At 44.5% G+C, this 22,468-nt stretch overlaps 1 protein-coding gene across 4 annotated transcripts in view; it reads right to left on the bottom strand.

Moving 5' to 3' along the window:
- Window positions 1–22,468, bottom strand: part of C2H7orf57 (chromosome 2 C7orf57 homolog) — a 41,791-nt gene that overhangs the window by 7,182 nt on the left and 12,141 nt on the right. For all 4 annotated transcript variants that reach the window (XM_069960369.1, XM_069960370.1, XM_069960371.1 and 1 more), the window contains exons 2-5: window positions 21,910–21,976; window positions 17,615–17,806; window positions 13,526–13,631; window positions 9,003–9,168 (exon numbers count right to left, since the gene is read on the bottom strand). In XM_069960369.1, the coding sequence (XP_069816470.1) occupies window positions 9,003–9,168; window positions 13,526–13,631; window positions 17,615–17,806; window positions 21,910–21,964 (519 nt within the window). In that variant the 5' untranslated portion in view covers window positions 21,965–21,976. The remainder of the gene's footprint in view (window positions 1–9,002; window positions 9,169–13,525; window positions 13,632–17,614; window positions 17,807–21,909; window positions 21,977–22,468) is intronic.

Genomic DNA, 22,468 nt, shown 5'->3' with positions numbered 1-22,468 from the left:
TTTACCCCCCTAATAGTGCTCCCACAAAGTATTTACGCAAAAAGTGCCTCCATAAAGTAGTTAAATAATCTCCTCATACAGTACTTAGCTGGTACTCCAGTCCTTTACATTTTTTGTACATTGCTTCCTATATATATATATATATATATATATATATATATATATAGAACATACAGTATTAAAACTCCTATTCTTACCTAACCATGCTCCCCCGGGTCCTCCTGAAACCCCCCCCCGACCACTTCTTGTCTCGGCAGTGACAGCCCCCTAGGCCAATCCCTAGCTGCAACGAATTCCTGCTTCGGTCAGTAATTGGCTGTCACTGTCAGTCTCAAGTGGAAGAGGGAGCTTTCAGCTGGGAGACCCAAAGATGCTGCAGGAAGACCCCGGGGGAGTGTGGTTAGGTAAGATTAGGATTGTTACTATGTTCTATGTAAAGCCAGCGGTATATAAAAAATTCTTAAGGGCTGGGTTTCCCCTTTAAATAAACATCTTCTACCCAACCCAGCTCTCATGCTGGGGCTCTTCTTCCTGCTGGACAGACCCAGTGCAAGCAGTGTGATGACATCATCATGCTGCGTGCATTGAAATGTGACATTGTTGGCTACAGCTGATCACTTGCAGATTGCAGGCCTAATGCAGAGGGGCCCTGCTGCTTCTTTCTGCATCTTCCTGTCTTTCACTTGGGGGGGGGGGGCACCCTGGCGACAGGTAGGAAGATAGATTGTGCCTGTTATGAGCAGGGAGTTCGTCCACAGAGAGTGCAAAGGGAGAGGTCGGGCCTGCACTACATGCTGCCAAAAGAGGAAGGCCGTCCACCGAGAGTGCAGGGGGAGGGCCTGGACTACATGCTGCTGCCAGCCACCCTGGTCACTCCCTGCTTCTTTTCAATAAGCTGAAACCCCAGCTCACTATATAGAGGCAGTGAGTGACCAGGGTGACAGAAATGTGCAGCATGCTGGGGGAATTCATGTCGGGCCTGAAGATCCCAAACAGGGAGGCCCCAGTGGGCCAGTCCGAGCCTGTAAACCATGATAAATTTGACACAGGAGGAGGCCTCCACCCTACCTTGTGCCCCCCTGCCTGCTCTTCAGGAGTGCAAGGTTTGTGCCTGGCGTACGTCACGGAAAAGACAAAAACCTGTGCTTTTTACTTGGCATACGTCAGGGGTGCATATTAGAAAAATGTGCCCCTTGCTGTCCAATTCCCTTGGTGAAATGCACAGAAGGAGCTGCGGTTCTATATCATCTGCTTGATGTGAGATATACGCTATGGAGTACTTCATTTGCTCCTGCCGCTCACCGCGGGCACAAGGAGAGGTAAGTTGTTTCCATAGTCCTTCTCCTAGGCATGGTAGTATTGATTTACAGAAAAGAGCTAAATCCTGTAGTCCATGTATGACTTGCTCTGACACAGTTTGCACCTTAGTAAGACAGTATGATTTGTAGTCTTCCTGTTTCTGAAAATACTTCCTCCTGTACATTCAGATTATTGTCTGAAGATGCTTATGCAATTACTATATTATGAAGGTTATTGTTTGAAGAAGCACACATCCTATATTGACATCCTGTAATTCTTGAAACTCATAAAAAAAAAAAAAAAAAAAAAAAAAACAACAACTGACAACTGAAAACAGTACACTAAAGGTCTGAGAGCACCGAGGAACGTTTTAACAACAACAAATATTGAGTCATGTTTGCATGAAAAAATAATTGTATAAAAAAACAGAATACTGAAGAACTACTATAAACCCTAAATCGCACTGCAGTAACAGAAACATGTGCTGTGTGTTAATGTATAAGAACACAGCAGACAAAACTGAAATAATGTGTTATGTGTAGTCCAGAGTGCCGAATGGCTTGAAAAGGAGATACATGACATAGGGACTGAAAGAATGCCTAAAGCAGAATGTGTCATTCATCACCCCACTAGGCTCCGCTATAGGCATGTAATAGCTCTCCTCCAGAAGGAAGTTGTCTTTGTAAGGCCATCTACTGGAGGCAGCTTGTCTACAAGAGATGCACTAGGCACGACACATTACATCTTGATAAATAGTCTGCATTTGGGGTACAGCTCTGCATACCCGCAGAATGGTATACGGACATACACTGCAGCATACACTCACTGGGCCCACTGAGCTCAATAAACCAAACACCGTTTGCGCTTGTCTACGTTTGGTACATTTCCATGTGTATATGACTCTTTTGTTGAACCTTTAAGTGACTTCTGAGTCCTTAAGTGTGCTTAAGGGTCCTAGAACATAATTTATTTTCTGAAAAGGACCTGATGTAGTTACTAGTAGACCATACTCTGTCCACTGAAGTTTAAGAGGAAGGACAGAAGAAACCTAAATCCCTTATTAAAAGGGGTATTCTGGTGATAGAACCATCAACACTATTTTATCATTTCTTTAATATAAATAACTTTATTTAAAAAATAATATACTGTAGATAGATAGACCAACACACTGACACTTTAATTTTTTTATTTTTTTGATTAAAGTATCAGAAATCCCCTTATCTAAATCTAAAGACTAAACGCAGGAAGTCCTGGACAGTACCGACTGCCTTCTCTGTGAGCATGCAGATGACCAAGACTTCCTGTGTTCAGTCGATTGATTCTAATGGAGCTGCGTCATAGAGGGACTGCGGCACCGGCGACGTTTTATCTATGGGAAGAACTTAAAGCAAATGTACCTGAATGGCCATTGGTGACCATCATTTAGTGGCAAATGAAATATTTATGTTGTATTTATATTGTAATAATAAATTAAAGGGGAACCTGCAAGCCAAAGGACACAACTCCAATCATTCAGCACAGGGGTAGTTGCATCATGTTGGGGTGCTTTGCTTTAGCAGAAACTGGTGTACTTCATAAAATAGATGGCATTATGATTAAGAAAAATTACATGGAGATGTTAAAGGAATATTTCAAGGCACCACACAGTAAGATAAAAAAATGGGTCTTTCAACCAGACAACAACTTTAAGCATATTCATTGTTGTCAGTGTTGGTCAACCTAAAAAAAAAGAATGACTGCCACCTGGTTCTTTCTCGACATGCAAGGCATGGATCCAGACCTGAAGGAGTTACTCTTAAGATTACAGTACTATCATTTGCTCTGACCCACAATTATTTCATCTCTGAAGATTGTTTAATCTTCCATGCACCCATCCACAGTTTCAATAGAAGACAAAGGTGCACCCTCCTATGCAAATTTATTTTAGGGACAATGGGAGAGGAATGTTTTTCCTCATGTAACCTGCTCTTACATTCCCATAGAGTAGGAGATGCTTAGGAATAAGGGAGTTTTTTCACCTTTATCCTTAAGTCTGTTTCCTTCAATCTCCTAGTTTTTTTTAATAAGTTAAAGGGGTTATCCAGTGTTAGAAAAACATGGCCACTTTCTTACAGAGACAGCCCGACTCTTGGCCGCTAGTTTGGGTGATGTTTTACAACTCCGTTCCATCAAAGTAAATGGAACTTAACTGCAAACCACACCTGAAGGGTATGTTCACACTGAGTAGATCAGGCGTAATTCCACGTCAGAAAGTTATCCTGCCTGCCTCAGTGTGCCATAGCCTGTCTATGAAAGAGCGTACGCTCCTCCGCTGCCGCCGATCTCCGCTCAAACAAGTGACATGAACATACTATAAGAAACGGGAAGTCTCTGGAAGTGGCTGTGTTTTTCTAACGCTGGATAACCCCTTAAAATTAGGCAGTTTTGGTGCACTGGGGTCGGGCTACATCATTTGGTGCACCGATCCACCCACCTACCTGCCCCTCTTTACGAATATTCATCCAGTGCTCATCAGTGATGAGCAGCCAAAGTGACATCACTGCAGAGCGCCGCCTCAATATTCAGTAAGACGCATTAAGCGGGAGAGGTGGATCAGAGGGGTGCAGTGCTGTATTAACTCCACCAGTGCACCAAACCACCTAATTAACATGTTAATAAAATGGTAGATTGAAGGAAAACAGCACTAGGGATGAAGGTAACTAAACAGTCTTCTTCCTCAGCGTCCCCTGCCCTACTGGAATGTAACAGCAGGTTAGGATCTTTTACCCTGCTGTTAGTTTTCCTTTATTGATACAAAAATGTTGACCCCTAGGAACCAGCAGAACTTGTCACAAACACCAAACTCATCACATGTTATCACTTACAATAGAGAGAAATGGCTGAGGTGTTGGAGTAATATTGGCCTATATTGTGCAACAGTGGTCTGAACTATGATGGGATAATTTTGCGACAACTGAAATCTAGGGTCACGGAACATATCAAGGACATTAGGTGTAAATTATCTTTGAACTGTACAAAACTTACTCTGCTATTCAAGTGCCAGTTTAGGAAGTGCCAGCCAAATAATCCCTCCAATTTTAGAAATATGGGCATTGATGGTGTATGAATAGGCAACTGGTGGGTGTGGGGTGGAGGAATCATGAGTCACCTTGCTCAAATTGAAAAGAAGTGAATCACCACCCTACAGATTTAAATAAAAAAAATTATTTTGGTTGCTTCTTGTAATTATATCAGGTGGATATTTTTTACTGCCAAAGACCACCAGTACCATTTTTGTCTCTCTTTTTTTATTATACAGTTTTATTTTTTTTGTTTGGCCACAATTTATATTTACTACGGAGGTGTATTTTTTATTGAGGAGTGAGCAGAAATTTCATTATGACATTTTATTATGCAATAACTAATTATTTTATTTATAGTGTTTTCTGTTTTTATTTTTTTTTGTTACTCCTACATTTATAATTTGGACACTCAAAGGGGTTCTGCCACAAAACAAAACAAAATAATGTTTGGAGTAATACCTACCACAATTTTAACACTATCCATGTAAAAAAAGCTGCTCCCCAGTGGTTTTTAATGATAAATGATTGCAAAATAGAGATTTTGGGAACAACCTGCATCCATTTACAGAACGATAGTTGTTATTCGCGATCATTACAATGATCGTCTACTCCTTCTGATCCCAGCAAAAGAAAAAACGATGTGTACATTTAGCGAATATTTAGCAAACGATTAGCGATGATTTTAGGGTCAGCTAAGAAGATGCAATCAACAAAGCGATTATTATTTGAATTTGAATGATATAACGATTTTTCCTACGATAATCGTCCTGTGTTATAGGGCCCTTAGCCTCTCTCCTGCTCTGGTATGTGTACTGCAGTGTTAACAATGAGACCAGGAGGCTTCTGTATTTCCCAGAAGTGCACTGCAACCTGACCTTTGTTACCATAGATACCAGATAACAGGTGCTTTGTTTTCTTCCACTGACATAATCTACATAAAAAAATAGTTCTGTAGGGTAGCTGCCAGTTTGTGAAATCCGCTGCGAATCCTGCTACTGTTATTTTCAGTGAGGTTACATACCCGCAGCAGAATTTTTATTTTGCTGCAAGTCTGTAGACTCCGGCCCATTTAACCCGCCGCTGCCCAGTGCATACATTACCTGCTCGGGTATGTAACCTCATTGAAAATCACAGTAGCAGGATTTGCAGCTGATTTCGCTGCAAACTAGCTGCAAATTCGTTACGTGTGAAGCTATAGACACATAACCCATACACACAACTGTAGTGATCTGACTACTAGTGCAATGGTTTATAATTTCCTCAGGGTATACATTAGATAGAAACATAGATAACCCTAACCCCTTACTGCCCCTATATGCCTCCAAACCACACCAACTGAGAAGAACACAAGACACCAGACTATTATACCCCCAATCCTGCCCCTCTAACACCATATCCACTCCTTTTTCCCCCCACAAAAAAACCCCAAACCCTAATTTGTTATACTCTTTTTGCTTAGGCAATGCTAAATATTTAATTTGGACGTGCCATTAAAGCGTTCTTTAATTTAACTGAATGGATAGTGAAGTAAATATGAGTGATAGATAGATAATACAAAGAAAGATGTATAGTTCTATCTATCTATCTCAGTCATAAAGCTATATAATCATACATCTTTATATAGATTATCTATTTATGTATCTGAGGTGAGGTCCTATCACACAAATCAATTATCAGTATATTTGACCGATCTGCTGGGGGGATCATTAAGTCGCAGCTGCTCCACTAATAAAGCTGAGCTGAACAGATGCCTCTCTTCAGTCAGCACAGCCTTCAGTGAGGGCACAGACTTAGGTGAGCTGTCCCCAGCAAGCTAGAAAGTAGACGTTGTGCCCGGCAACATAATAGATATAGTCCCAGCACAGCGCCCAAGCTGAGAGGGAATTCCCAGACGCATCATAGATTCTACTGGGGATTCTCGGTCTCTGCTGGGGCGCTGTGTGGGGACAATTATCTATTATGCTTCCAGGTGACTGTGACAGCTGGGGTTACCATGTGGTAGGCAAGCTATATTATAGTTAAATAGCATATATAACCTGGCAGCCACAGGGTGTTCCGATAGAGAATGCCTAACCGGGGATTCCCTCTCAGTTGTAGGTACTAAGCTGGGACTATATCTATTAAGCTTCTGGGTGACTGTGACAGCTGGGGGCACGCTGTATACTTAGATTGCATATATAGCCTGACAACCACAGGATACCCCCCCCCCAGCTGTCACAGTCACTCGGCAGCTTAAGGGTGCGTTCACACCTACCACATCCGCAGCTTATTTTTCTGCGGAAATCCGCAGGTCTGGTAGTGCAGATTTCAACCTGCGAGAAATCCGAATATGTGTGCGTTTTGCGGTTTTTCTGCAGCAAGTTTATTGCAACTGAAATGTCCGTTTAGAATGAGAGACATTTTAAACTGACATTTCAGTTGCGATAAACTTGCTGCAGAAAAAACGCAAAATGCACACATATGCGGATTTCTCGCAGGTTAAAATCTGCACTACCAGACCTGCGGATTTCCGCAGAAAAATAAGCTGCGGATGCGGTAGGTGTGAACGCACCCTAATAGATATAGTCCCGGCACAGTGCCCCCAGATGAGAAGGGAATACTGCATATAATAAGCAGCAACCAGGTATTCCCTCTTAGTTGGGGTCGCTGTGCAAGTACATGCAGCTGCGGGCTCCCTGTAGTGGCAGGGGTCTGTATACGCTATGTGACAGACCCCACAAAGATCCTCCAGGGAAACAGGCACAAACTGAAGGGCTCCCAGCTCCTTAGTGGCTTAATGTAAATCCGGCCACATGCTTGGCCAGAAAGTCTCCTACATGGATGGACAGAGGATCCTTTACTAGAAACAGCAGTGCCATCCCTGCTAACAAAGGTGCCTATCTTTTGAATGGGACATTATTTTAATGGCATGTATATTGTAAATATGTTTAAATACCTGTTCCCTGGTAAAGTATATTTAAAGGGAACCTGTCACCCCCCGTGCCGGGGTGACAGGCTCCCGACCCCCCGTTAGAGCCCCCTATACTCACCTAATCCCGCCGGGTCCCGCTTCTGGAGGTGGTTGGGTGATGAAGATCTCAGCCGCTGCAGCCCAGCGCGCTGTAGCTCCTCCCCCTCAGCTACTGCTCTGCATAGTCCTGTGTGTGAGGAGGGGAGGAGGGGCAGCCATGTGAGGAGAGGAGCCGAGAGATTCTGCTACTGGATGGCTGCCAGCAGGTGTATGGCTGACTGAAGAGGAGCAGCAGCAGCTGACAGTGAGTGACCATCATCATCTGTGTGTCTGTCAGGCTGCTGCTGTGTGCTGTAGGTGGTAGAGGGCAGACTGAGTGAGGGGAAGTACAGAGAGCCCCTCCTGTACACCTCTGTACAGGCAGCAGCTTCCCTGAACTGGTTCTAAGTTTATTTGTTTCTGCCAATAACTTTGCCCCCCTCCCCTGTGCAGAGCTCAGTGCAGCATGGTGGTTCCTTTTATTATCTACCCCCCTAAACAGCAACATACAATGTGTCCTATCTGTGCCCCAACAGTGCCACCTCCTGTGTGTTATCTCCCTCTTTTACCTCCCCTTAGGCTATGTTCACACTACGTAAGTCCCATGGAAATCACGGCCATTGTTACAACGGCCGTGATTTCCACGGAACTTATGTAGTGCGGCAGGCTGAAGGGATCCCGGACAGAGTGTATACACATCATATACGCTCCGGCCAGGATCTCTCGCGGCGCCATAAAAAAACTGACATGTCAGTTTTCCGCAGCTGCTATTCACTGAATAGCGGCTGCAGAAAACCCTGTCAGTGCACGCTATGGAGCACCTGGCTCTGGCCGCACGCTTCATAGTGTGCTGTGGAGAGTTCTGATGCGGGCGCGCACTGATGCGCCCGAATCAGAACTCTGCGGCGCTGAAGATCATCCGGGATGAACCTTTCAGAGACCGGCCGCTCCGTGTCCCAGCCGGGTATATGGCAGCCTCCCAACTGTCCAACAACAGATAAAGTAGGTAGAGATAAGGGTTGGGTGTGCTGGATTTTGCCACCCACTATTTTACATACACAGATAGATAGATAGATAGATAGATAGATAGATAGATAGATAGATAGATAAAATTCAAGAAGTCGCAGCACATCGTGCAAAATCCGTGTATTTATTTCACGGTAACAAAATTAGCCAGTGCAACGTTTCAGTCTCGCTTCGTTTCGTTTGAGACTGAAACGTTGCACTGGCTAATTTTGTTACCATGAAATAAATACACGGATTTTGCACGATTTGGATATGCTGCGACTTCTTGAATTTTATTGAAGAGGAGACATTTTATCCAATCTCCGTTGCTGGCACTCCTACACCAGTACTTAGAGTGCACTCTAGACGGAGGCTTAGATAGATAGATAGATAGATAGCCTTTGTTATTCAGAAAACATTGTCGTCTGCCAAGGTTCCCTATGGGTAACATAATCAGTTGGGGGCCCACTCAGACTCACTCGCCCCCCCCCCCTAGGCTGAACCCCTAGCTACGCCCCTGATGGGAGGGGTTTCAGACAAAGGTCTCAGATCCCGGACTCGGAAAGTCTGGGAACCACTGTTTTGTATCTACAGTACAGCTGTAATATTTGTGTAATGATAAAAAAGAAAAAAAAAAGATCAATTACCTTTTTGTCATATTGATTCTCTTTCTCATTTTCCTCCACATCACGCTGCCAAATTGTTTTCTGGTCAAAATCAAATGGGCCTCTTCTTGTCTCATACTTTTGGTCATTTCTGTCCTCATCAAACTCCTCATGGATCATGTAGTCTGGAATGTTTCGTATTGGTGCACTGACATGGTAAGGGATGAGAAATATGCAATCAAGTTACTAAACAGATGGCATAATATGGTAAAGCAGAATAAATATACAGCCCCTAGGTAATAGACGTCTTATAACATGACATGGTACAGCATACAAAATATTCCCGGCCTGAATTCCGTCTGACTGCAGCACAACGTAAGTTTTGTATTAATCACGGCCGTTATTGCCAATTTGCAACAAAGGCAGTGAGTCAGAGGGAATTCAGGCCGGGATTTTTGTGCGCCGTTATTCATTAAACAGTGGCTGCACAACCTTGACAGCTCACACAATTGAGAGTGTGGCTCTGGCCGCACTCTCCATTGTCGGCTATGGTGAATTGGGATGCGGGTGCACACAGATGCGCTCGCTAAAAATGCACCCCTTCGGTTTTGGATTAAAAACACACCCCTCCTTAACCTTATTAAAGGGGTATTCCCCCCAAAATTATTTTTGCATTAATATGTTGCCCACCCATAGCTTTCCATCTTTCCAATATCAATTTATTATGGATTTTGCACAGTTTTGCTGTTATCTAGATGCATTCACCCCCACTGAACGCATAGAATCATCAAATCTCAATCCAAACCGACACCACTCCCTGCTCCTAGCTCCCACCCTCTGTGTCGGGATCACGTGTCCTCCGTCTCTTCAATGGGCTGGGTTAGCGCTTCTAACCCAGTCAACTGAAGTGAGGGAGGACACTGACCACTGCTGCTGAGCACTGTCTCCCTCTCTGACAGCAGAGTGTAACCCCATTCTCCCCACAGCTCACCCCACTGTGTGCCCCCCCTCGCCCTGGAGCTCATCCGCCACACACCCTGTATCCCCCCCCAGCATGTGATCTCCCGGTGGCCGCCCGTGGCCCCACCATCCGCCCTCAGTAGAGCCCGCGGCTACCACCCCCATCCGCCCCCCCGGCCGGAGCTCACCCGCCCATGCAGCTCACCCGGTGAGTGCAGCCCCCCCTCCCCCGGCGCGATCTCTTGGTGGCCGCCCGTGGCCCCCCCATTCCCCCTCTTAGTAGAGGCAGCGGCGGCGCCCGCCACCCGCCTCTGCAGCTCACCCGGTGAGTGTGTAGACCCACCCCCCCCAGGCGCACGATGTCTTGGCCCCGCAGCCGCCACCTCCCCCCGCCTGCAGCTCACCCGGTGAGCGCAGCCCCCTCCACGCGCAATTTCCCTGCAGCCCGACCACCTGACATCCCCCCGCGCCCTGTAACACACTTTTTACCTGTTGCAGAACAGGAAAGTGAAGGCAGGTTTGCTGCGTCCATTATAACTTATGGAGGAGGGAGGGGCTGGAAGGGATGAGTGAGGAGGGGAGAGGAGAGAAGCAGTGGCTGCAGGAGTCAGCGCTGAGGAGTCTGACCTGTGAATCCAGCGTTTTCTGTGCCCAGACAATCTCCAAACTGAAGGGCTGCTTGTCTGCTCTTTTTGCTCAATCATCCCCCTCTGCCCCTCCACCTCCTTAAGTTATAAATTACAGTTACACTTTAACACTATTTCTAAGCTTCCATGTAAATATATGCTGGGGAGGTTTTGAGACGCCTAACAGTGACATCTGCCATCCATAACATAGCATCCATCTAGCAGATATATTGGGAACTCATTATGATGTACCCATCAGGTTAGGACAACACTCAGCATATACCATAAAGCATAATGTCAATTGCAAGAAGAACTTGCATCCAACCTGGGAAGGGGTGTATTCCTAATAAACAAATTATTACCCTACATAAAGCCCCTCTATAGACCCTGTCCTGCACTACCAGGCAGAGAAAACACTGTTTATTACTATTATTTACTAATGGTACTAAAAGTGGAGCAGAGAACAAATTTTGTAATGTTACATTGTAGAAGTCCAGTGCAGGTACATATAGTACTCACCTCTGTGTGCTCTGGCCACACCCACTGCTTGTGATGTCATGACATCAGGTATAAGGATGATGTCACAATAGAACCTGGTTGTGGCAATAAAACCAAGCTGCACCCTGACAGCTGTGTTAGTCCAGGCTAACATTTCTTGGGGTTGGAGTGTTGGAGTGTCTTAGGATGAAGAGAAACCGATTTCGACATACTATTCAGGTCACTGAGGCCCAGCCACCAAACCCTGCCCCACCACCAAACTCTGCCCCATCCAACTCTGCCCCACCACCAAACCTTGCCCCATGCCACCCCGCCCCAGCCAGCAAGATCAGCTCGCATACTCGAGAGGGCATGCAAGAGAATATGCGAGCCCATGGAGGTTGGAGGACGCCAATTTCTAGACGATGTGGAGATGGTGGATGTGTCGAAGAGGAGAAAGCTTTCCACAACTCAACTCGGTGGAGGATATGGAGGTGGACTGAAGGCTGCAGATGTGGAGATGGAGAATCTGCCTACAAGCAACATCTATTGGGACTCATCTAGAGGTGAAAGCCTGACAGTGACAACCCTCTAATCTCTGACTGTTCTACAACCGTACGAAGACAAAATGTTCATTTTCTCACTCATTTATTTATTTCTCTGATTTTTTTGCAGTTTCCCAATAACCTCTATAACATCTGAGGCTCTTAAAGACTCTGACAGAGAGGAGACAGTCTATAACATCTGAGGCTCCTGAAGACTCATCCAGAGAGAAGACCATCTATAAACACAGGTGTCAAACTCAGGCGCTCCAGCTGTTGCAAAACTACAACTCCCGTCATGTCTGGACAGCCAAAGCCAAAGGTCCGCGAGCCCTCTGATTCAAACAGATAGAAGGCAGGACTCGGTGCCAATTCCGTAGTGTGAACGAGCCTAACAGACTCATGAAGACTCATCCAGAGAGAAGACCCCAGTTTACCAGACCATCAGTAGCTGACCACCCATCCTCACAAATCTTTTGCAATTTACTCATTTATTAATAAATACATATTTTTATATCAAGGTTTCATTTTTTCATCTTTTATGTTTCTCCCACAAAACACAGGGTCTTATATTGTTTTGGGTTTTTTTTGTTAAAAAAAAAAAAAAAAAGGCTAGGGCTTATTTTGGGGGTAGGTGTTATTGTCCACGCAGTATGACCCTACACTGTAGCTCCATTCTACACGGTAGTTAGCCGCCATACTGTATGTACCACTGCTGTTAGGCTTCTATAATAAAAGTTTCTCTGTAGTTTGGCCCCCATACTGTATATATGTGTTTTTACGGTTTCATAGCATGTTTTATGGAAAAAACTAAATATGTCATTACAAAGTACAATGAGTGTCGCAAATAATAAGCGCTTTTGTGGGTCTGTAGGTGGAAAAATACAAGTGCTATGGACAAGTGTTAAGACACACAAGGAGGAAAAAACTAAAGTGCAAAATTAAAATTGGCTGACATAAAAGGGTTAAAGTCAAGCGCTTCCATGCTGGGATGTTCCAACCGAATACTCTCCAGGGATGGGATCAGTTCTAAACATTGAATAAGGCCAAGACCGGTTGACTGGTGACAGGTACAGCTGTGTACACGGTAGTGATGCACGATGCACCGAAATATCGATACAACTATCAATATTCCGGGCAACAAAACGGTTCAGTACTAGGATTTCCTGGTATTGGATACTTTATGTTAAGTTGCATAATAGTGCAGCTTAACATAAAGTATAGCACAGAGAACATGGCCGGTGGCTAGCTGAGCAGCAGACTTGTTATCTGTGCCTCCCCAAGCCCCCTGGTGTCACCTCCTTAGCCTGTGCACTGTCCGCTCCTGGCGGCACCAAGTTCAAATAGGGTACATGCCACTGTCACACCTGACAGCGGCATTTAACCCCTCCAGAGCCGCTCTATATCCAGCAGGAGTTTGCTGCATATGGAGCGGCCCCGACTGCTAATGACTGCAGCCCGCGATCCCACTCATCCCCCCTTCCTCCAGGACCCGCCGTTGCAGCGACACCGGTCCTTCGCATTTGCCAGTTCCTCCGCCCATTATTATTGTGAATATGACCACAGTAGGGGCATTATTACCGTATGGTACACTAACAAATACTCTGCAGAGACAAGCTGCAGTTAGAAAATAGAAACTCCAATCCAATCGGAAAGGACAAGTCACTGGATGGCATGTAACCAGTATAAGGAATCACTTCTACATGCGGCAGAGCCTCTGCTATACTGGTATCTTTTACTGTATGGCCACTCTATGGGGGGAATATTGGTTATATTGGTCTGTGGAGTAGATTCAATATATGTGGGCAAGGGATTTAGAGGTTATTTGGCCCTTGCATAGTGCTGTAAATGAAGCATAATCAGAGATGCGCTGTTGTATACAAATTAAAGGTGGGCGAGGTGAGGGCTGCTGACATGTCTATGGGTTTCATCATAAAGTAATATCCAGATGAAAACTTACACAGTAGATTCTGATGGTGGTGTTAAAGGCTCATGGCTGTACCAGTCAGGGAATGCATAAGAAACTGGCTGTGTTTTTCTTGGAGGATCACTTTGTTTCAGCAAATCTGAAAATATACACAAATGATAATCACAAGAGAACAAGAATTAGTTATACGGCTTATGCTTCTGGCTGATTACATTCCTTTGACAATGAGCAAACAATTTTTTCAAAATTTATATTTCAATAACTATATTTATTGGATGCCAGCAGTAGTTTTGCTAAGTGGCCCTCGTCCAGAAGAAAGAGTGCGTATTCTCTTGTGCCTCATATTGGAGACTCCATATAGTAGCTTTCAAACATGAGAGGAATATTAGCCAACCCAGAATATCTCTCAGAAGGAAGAGTTACCCTGAGTTACAGCTGTTTTTTGATTAAAAATAGATTCACAATCAGTTATCAAGAAATTGCATAACGCAATGTAGGGCAGACCGAGGAACAGTTACAATAAGTGCTGAACACTTACTTGGGTAAAGAAGTATAATACACACAGTACAAGGCTAAAAGTGCACACAAGCGTATGCGTTACACATGTGCCATACAATTTACACATAAACAAAATTTCTGATCAAATCCAATTTATATCTACAACATTGGCTTTAATTAAATCTCATATAAAATACATAAAATTACAAGGAAACACTACTCCAGCAATATATCGTATAACTTGCGTTATGGGTATACAAGTATAACTCATGTATCATAAATATCAAAATTTTCAACTTCTACATTACAGTGCATTTAATAGTCATGTATGTTGTGATAACGAGGATATAAGTATGTCACTATAGGGAAACCAGTAACAACAAGACAATCTAAGACTCAATATCCTACATTTATACATACTGCTACCATACCCTAATGTAATCTAAAATGCCAAATCATATATATCGAGCTCAGTATTGCACCTTACCCATAATGTAAGCGCAAGGTTCCTGGGAGGGCTAACTACTGAAGAGAATACTTACAGGGGGATACTACCCGCAGGAGGCCTACCTACAGAGGGATAGTACCTACACTGGTGTTTTATAAAGCATGAAAATAAAGATTTAGGGAGCCTTCACACACATGGATCCAGTGTCAGTGCATCCCTATAAGAATACATACTCGCAGCGGGATTAAGTTAGCCCCTGGCGGCCAAAGGATACATCACCTCCTACCCGCTCCGGCTTACTTCGGAAGTTCCTGGCGTCTGCTGGTCCTGTTCAGCCAATCAGTGTGCTGCCCCGCCGCAGCCACTGATTGGCTGAGCGGGACGTCCTGTCGGGAACCCCTGAAGCAAGCCGGAGCGGGGAGGAGGTAATGTGTGCTCCGGCCGTGGGGGGGGGGGCTAACTCACATACACGCAGCGGGATGTTGATCCTGCTGCGAGTATGTATTCTCATAGGGATACACTTACCCTGGATTTGCAGCAGATTTCACTGCAAATCCACAGTGTGAAATCTGCTGCGGATCCGGTGTGTGTGAAGACACCCTTAAAAGGACAACTCTGGTGGGACCTGCAAAAAACAAAAAAAAACAAAAAAAAAAACACAGACACACACATACTCCATATTCACCATCATTCCGGTGACGATCGCTACTTAAATCGCCCGCTGTCCGCGTCTCTGTCACCTCCAGCCGCCGTCCTGCGATCTCCCTCACTTTCGGGTTCATGGGAGAGAAAAGGCTTTCCAACCCCGAACCCCCCTCCCAAAAGTTAAATAAAGTATACATACCGAATTACTGTCGACCCCCGTCCTCTTCTCCCGGGCGTAATGTCGTGAAAATGTCGTCAGAACTGGGGGGCGGGCCAGGTCTTCTTCCTTCTCTGCGTCTTCTTCTAAAGTGAATGGGAGAGGAAAAGGCTGCTGGGGCATTTGCGCACCAGCAGCCTTTTTATAGGCTGGAGCACATCACATGGCTTCCAGCAAGCTCAGCCAATCAGGGCTGAGCAAAACTGGAAGCCATGTGATGCGCTCCAGCCAATGAAAAGGCTGCTGGTGCGCAAGTGCACCAGCAGCCTTTTCCTCTCCCATTCACTTTAGAAGAAGATGCCGAGGAGGAAGAAGACCTGGCCCGCCTCCCAGCTCTGACGACATTGTCACAAGATTGCGCCCGGGAGAAGAGGACGGGGGCCGCTTATTTACACACATTACAAAGTTATATAACTTTGTAATGTGTGTTAAATAAGCTAAAAAAATGTGGGAGTTGTCCTTTAAGAAAGAATCTTTAAAGCTGGAGAGAATCCTCTTGTGTCTGTTCACATACTACCTACAGTGGGAGATACTTCCTTACGGGGGGGAGGAGGAGGGCTAGCTTATGAGAAACCTGCCTTCAAGAAGACTACTAGTATCTAATTAATCAAGGCACTCAGAAGGTAATGTGCATGCAAATATAGGGATTTATTTAAAAAGATAATTAGACCTACTACAACCAGACACGAAGCAAAAGGAGACATCAGAGCTACACAGGCTTGAAAAAAAGTTGAGGTTTGACTAAATTGTCACCATTCGTAGCTATTGTTTTGATTCTATATGATCTTGATATTGCTCTTCATGTCTGGTTGGACCATGTCTAATTACCTTTTGGAAGAAATACCAATATTTACATTTTTCTGAGTGCCGTGATTATCTGAATACTATACGATAGGGGTTGAGGAACCTCATTGAGACCACTTGAGACCAACTATTGGGAGAGTGCAGTACAGTAAGAACTATATACTGAAGAAAACTAATGACCTAACACGTTTTCAGGCAAGCCTTTCACAAACCAACTCTTCCGTGTTTATTGTCCCTAACTTATCCACCATGCCTTCCTTTAAATACTCTATTACACGTGGCGACTAGAAGAGCAAATGAGCTTTTGCTCCTTGTTCCCCGCTTGCTGCCGTCGCTAGTACACGCAGCAGCAAGCGGGTGAGAGCTGGGGGGAAAGTGGGGGCTGCCCAGGTGATCGCTTATCGTCCGGGCAGCCCATAGCATATGGCAACGGTCTGTTGCTGCCGCTCCTATTCCATCGCTGCTATCTGAGTAGTTTGTCTTTCAACAAACGACTGCAACGATCAACCAACATCGTTCGTGTCGGCTGATCATTGCCTTCTAACGATTATCATTCCATGTAATAGGGCCTTTACCTTTCATCCCATGCAATGCACATCTGTACTACTTTATCTTGACAACCTTGTTTATCTTAATGGAATAACTTTTTTGCCTATATTCACGTAGATTGTATGTTGTAAACAATAGCTATTGTTCACTAATCTTTTACTCTGAACTCTACTCTTTGTATTGTAAAGTGTGGCAGAATATAGTGGGGCTGCGTTCCACACTACGTGTATTTCAGTCAGTATTGTGGTCCTCATATTGCAACCAAAACCAGGAGTGGATTAAAAACACAGAAAGGCTCTGTTCACACAATGTTGAAATTGAATGGATGGCCGCAATTTAATAGCAAATATTTGCTGTTATTTTAAAACAACGGCTGTTGTATTGAAATAATGGCAGTTATTTACTGTTATATGGCGGCCATCCACTCAGTTTCAACATTGTGTGAACAGATCCTTTCTGTGTTTTTAATCCACTCCTGGTTTTGGTTGCAATATGAGGACCACAATACTGACTGAAATATACGTAGTGTGAACCCAGCCTAGGGCTGGGTTCACACTATGTATATTTGAGGCTGTATTTGTGAGGCTGTATAGCAACCAAAACAAGGAGTGGATTGAAAACACAGAAAGGCTATGTTCACATAATTTTGTAATTGAGTGGATGGCCGTCATTTAATGGCAAATATTTGCTGTTATTTTAAAACAACGGCTGTTATATTGAAATAATGGCAGTTATTTACCGTTATATGGCGGCCATCCACTCAATTTCAACATTGTGTGAACAGAGCCTTTCTGTGTTTTCAATCCACTCCTGGTTTTGGTTGCTATGAGGACCTGACTTGAGGACCAAATACAGCCTGAAATATACTGTGTGTGAACCCAGCCTAAAGCTGTATATAGAGAATTCTCTTTGTTATTACTGCTATTTGTGTATTTTTAAAATGGCTCTGACAACTGTTTACCTGGTCGACCTCCTTGTTTGGCCAGTTTGACATACTCAGAGTCAGTTTCTTTGATCCATTTTCTGCGGCCTTCGTTTTTTAACTCATTATGGGGTTCTGCAAGGTCACTCAGTCCTGGAATTTGTGAGGTGGGGGGGATATCAACTCTACTTGTCTTCTCATTTTGTTTTAAAGGTGCATGGTAGAACCAGTCTGTAAAACAGAATAACATGTTAACTGCATATTATCACGTCTAATGTTCTGATTTTAAAAAAAATGAAACTGACCACATAATGAAACAGTAGAAAATGATATACAATAAACAATCTGAGAGTTTGATGTACAGCATGGTGGTGTATGACAGCATAACTTGTCTGTAAAACAGATATTGCTCCAGCAAAATTGTGTGTCATTCACGAACGTGTGTGACCAGCGCCCCTGGAAAGCTGTTTATTCACTCTGTGATGCAAGCCAGACCCCTGAATAACCCTCCCGGGGCCATCTGGCATGAAAGTGCAGAGACAACCAGCCAGGGACACTGGTCATGTGAGCATCCCTGAAGGGAGGGTGAAAAGGAGTTCAGACACAGGACAGACAGGAGTGTATAGATAAAGTTTTCTGTGTCTTCAGCAGAAGGCAGCACAGTCAGAACTCAGGGAAGGAGACTGATATTCACCACACTGTTATTCTCCTGAAAGGGGGATTATTAAACATCTATTTTGTTTACCTGGATAACCCCTTTTAGTTCTCAGCACTCAGGATGCCAATCAATGGTTGGGAGGACAGTGGAAGCAACCATGCCACTGTAGTTCCACCCCCATGCCTACTTACCGGGTACTCAAGAGTGGGTATAAAAAATGCTGCCCAGACTGGAATCTATAAGGTACTGGGGCGTTTACAGGAAGGGTACTGATTCCCTTTAACCCCTTGCCTCCACAGCCTGTTTTGGCCTTTATGCCCAGGGCCTATTTTTTAAATAGCATGGGGGGGTTAACGGGGCAGGCTGCGGACATACTCACAACGGGATGTCTGCCCATAGAATTTACTGGGCAGAGATTCGAGAAATCTGCTGCGGATCCAGTATGTGTGAACATACCCTTAATTTAGTAGATGATGGAGTCTTCAAAGTCTCTCAAAAAACGTGACGTCACGAATCAGTTGTAATTCCTATGGAGTATCCAGCAGGGGGCGTACTATATATAGAAGTCAATAAGTACCATTGACTTCTATATATAGTGCACCCCCTGCTGGACACTCTATAGATTCAATAGATGTCTATATATGCACACATATACACTGTACTACTCCTCCCATCATCTGCTCATAGTATAAAGAGATGATGGGGGAGTAGTACCAGTATCCCCATCGTATGCACCTTCCCTGCTGCCGCCACTGACATTGCCGCCGCTGATGCACTCACATGTCCTGCTGGGGACAGACTGCAGAGCTCACCGCCGCCCCAGCCTCCTGCCGACTCGCTTCCTGAGGTCACCCAAGCTGCTGGGGGTGGCATCAGGGAATGAGTTGGCAGGAGGCTGGGGCGGCAGTGAGCTCTGCAGTCAGTCCTCGGCAGGGCATGTAAGTGCATCAGCGGCGGCAATGTCAGCGGCATCGGCTGGGAAGGTTCATGTGATGGGGATAGCCCTGGTACTACTCCCCCATCATCTGCTCATACTATGAGCAGATGATGGAAGGAGTAGTACAGTGTATATGTGCATACATAGACATGTGTTACATAGACCTCCATTGAATCTATAGAGTGCCCAGCAGGGGGCGCACTATATATAGAAGTCAATGGTACTCATTGACCTATATATATATATATATATATATATATATATATATATATATATATATATATATATATATATATATATGTATGTGGAGTGCGCCCCCTGCTGGACACTCCACAGGAATTACCTGATTCATGACTTCACGGTTTTTGAGAGAATTTGAAGGCTCCATGATCTACTAAATTAAGGGAAATAGCAATACATGTGCACTTCCCATAATTAATGTACATTAGGAATTTGTCTAACTTTGTATAGGAATTTGTCTAAATTTGTAATAACATATTAAAAAATACTTTTGGTCGAATTTCTCCTTTAACTGCCCGGGGGAGCAGTGTGAGGCAGCAGTCTCCTGCTGCCCAATCGCCGCTAGGGACAGCACGACGTTCCGGGAACGTTATATTGCAGCAACTACCTGCTTTACATGACAATGTCGGAACGTCATATTGCGGGGTAGTTCAGCAAAAAATTTTTTCTTTCAAATCAACTGATGCCAGAAAGTTATATAGATCCGTGTCTTCATCCGGCCAGGGTCCGCGCCGTAATGGCGCTGATCGCGACTCGGTATTCGGTTGCAGCAGCCGGAAGCAATCGAGTGCCTATCTCATCGATCTATGCAGCATAGATCGTAATGAGAGATCAGTGTACTTATACTAGAAGTCCCCCATGGGGGCTTCTAGTATAAGTGTAAAAGTAAAAAAAAAAAGTGTCATTAATAATAAAAAGCCCCCTCCCCTAATAAAAGTTTTCCCATGTTATAAATAAAATTAAATAAATAAACATGTTTGGTATCGCCGCGTGCGTAATCGCCCTAAACTATTAATTATTCACATTCCTTATCGCACAAGGTAAACGGCGCAAGCGCAAAAAAAACCCAAGGCGCACAATTGCGCATTTTTGGGTTTCATCAATTCCAGAAAAATTGTAATAAAAAGTGATCAAAAAGTCGCATATGCACAATCAAGGTACCGATAGAAAGAACCCATCATGGCGCAAAAAATGACACCTCACACAGCCCTCATAGACCAAAGGATAAAAGCGCATTAAGCCTGGAAATAGAGCGATTTTAAGGAGCATATATTTGTTAACAATAGTTTACATTTTTTACAAGCCATCACATAAAATAAAAGTTATGCATGTTACATATCATATCATTGAGGAACATATGTAACAAGTCAGTTTTACCCCAGGGCGAATGGCGTAAAAAAAAATACCCTCCAAATGCGTTTTTTTCTTCAATTTCATCACACATTGATTTTGTTTTCTGGTTTCGCAGTGTACTTTATGAAAAAATTCAGCCTGTCATTGCAAAGAACAAGTAGTGACGCAAAAAATAAGGGCTCATGTGGGTTTCTAGGTGAAAAAATGCAACTGCTATGGCCTTTTAAGCACAAGGAGGGAAAAACGAAAACGCAAAGATTGAAATTGCCCCGTTCCTCTAAGGGTTAACAGCCGCTATATGTCCTGCAGGAAGTGGTGTATTCTTCCCAGTCTGCACAGTGCGCTCTGCTGCCACATCTGTCCATGTGAGGAACTGTCCAGAGCAGTAGCAAATCCTCATAGAAAACCTCTCCTGCTCTCCAGACTGGAAAGAATACTACTTTCTGCTGAACTACCCCTTTAAAGGGAACCAATCACACAAAAATTGGCTATAAAGCTAAGGAAACGTGCTGGTAGATCAGCCAGCACGCTTCCTAACCATCCCCCTGTCCCCTCCATCCCCTGTACATAGAGCCCGCAAAGTTAGTTTATTAGTCTCCCGGGCTCTATGCAAATTACCTTGTAAGTAGTCATGGTGGGCAGACGGCTTCTTCAAGTAGTCACGGTGGGCGGATGTCTTCTTCAAGTAGTCACTGTCCTGGGCCGGATCCGGCGCTGATATCACGCCCCTCTGGGCGTGTGCAGAAAGCGCCGCATGGTGACGTCATTAGGGGGGGGGGGGCGGCATTGCACGTCGGCCTGGCCGACGTCTTTACTAAGCTGCGCATTCGCAGTGCAGCCGGCTTCACCCACAGTACTGCGCATGCGCAGCTCAGTACAGACGTCGGCCAGGCCCCCCTAATGACGTCACCATGCGGCGCTTTCTACACACGCCCAGAGGGGCGTGATTACAGCGCCGGAGTCGGCCCAGGACAGTGACTACTTGAAGAAGACACCCGCCCACCGTGACTACTTACAAGGTAATTTGCATAGAGCCCAGGAGACTAAAACTAACTTTGCGGGCTCTATGTACAGTGGATGGAGGGGACAGGGGGATGGTTAGGAAGCGTGCTGGCTGATCAACCAGCACGTTTCCTTAGCTTTATAGCCAATTTTTGTATGATTGGTTCCCTTTAATGGCAGCAATGGAAATGCACAAAAATAAGTGGTGTCAATTCATTTCCACACAGGTAACTGCTAAAGTTCCCATTGAAGTATATATGAGCTTTAGGGCTGGCTTCACATGGACACTTTTTTTGTCCCTGTGGATGTACCCTAAGTTTTTTTTATTATCTCTCAAAAAATGTTTACATTTCTACAACTTACCACAAGTAGCATATCTGTTGGGTGGCCCAGAAGATTCTTTACTTAGCTGTCGCATTGTGTTCTTTTCCTGGAGAAATAAACATCTGTTAAGTCTCGAGCTTAGAGGAAAAATATGATTTTATAACTCTGCAAACAGCCATACAATATCTGCTCATACAGCTCTAATCATCATATAGAGCTGACGGATTTCTAAAAGAAAACTGGTCACCTTGAGGGTACAAACCCACACACCGTATACACAGCAGATACGCAGCAAAAACGCAGCAGATTTGAAGCAGATTTGGTGGTGCAGATTTGATGCTGTGTTCAGTTATTTAGATCTAATCTGCTGCGTTTTTGCTGCGTTTTTGCTGCGTATTCGCTGCGTATCGCAGCAGTAAATACGCTGCTTATACGGTGTGTGGGTTTATACCCTCAAGAGGCAGGTGTGACTGATCCCTCACAGCAGCACACTTGCTGTAAGATTAGAACAGGGCTCCCCCAACCTGCCTTTCACTTGAAGCTGGACGGAGCGGTGAAGAAAGCTAGGCATTGCAGCCAGAACACTTGATGTAGCCAT

The sequence above is a fragment of the Dendropsophus ebraccatus genome, chromosome 2 (genome assembly GCF_027789765.1).
Source record: "Dendropsophus ebraccatus isolate aDenEbr1 chromosome 2, aDenEbr1.pat, whole genome shotgun sequence".
NCBI classification, from domain to species: domain Eukaryota; kingdom Metazoa; phylum Chordata; class Amphibia; order Anura; family Hylidae; genus Dendropsophus; species Dendropsophus ebraccatus.
Note: the sequence above shows the minus strand (reverse complement) of the source record. Positions and strands in the feature narration are given on the sequence as shown.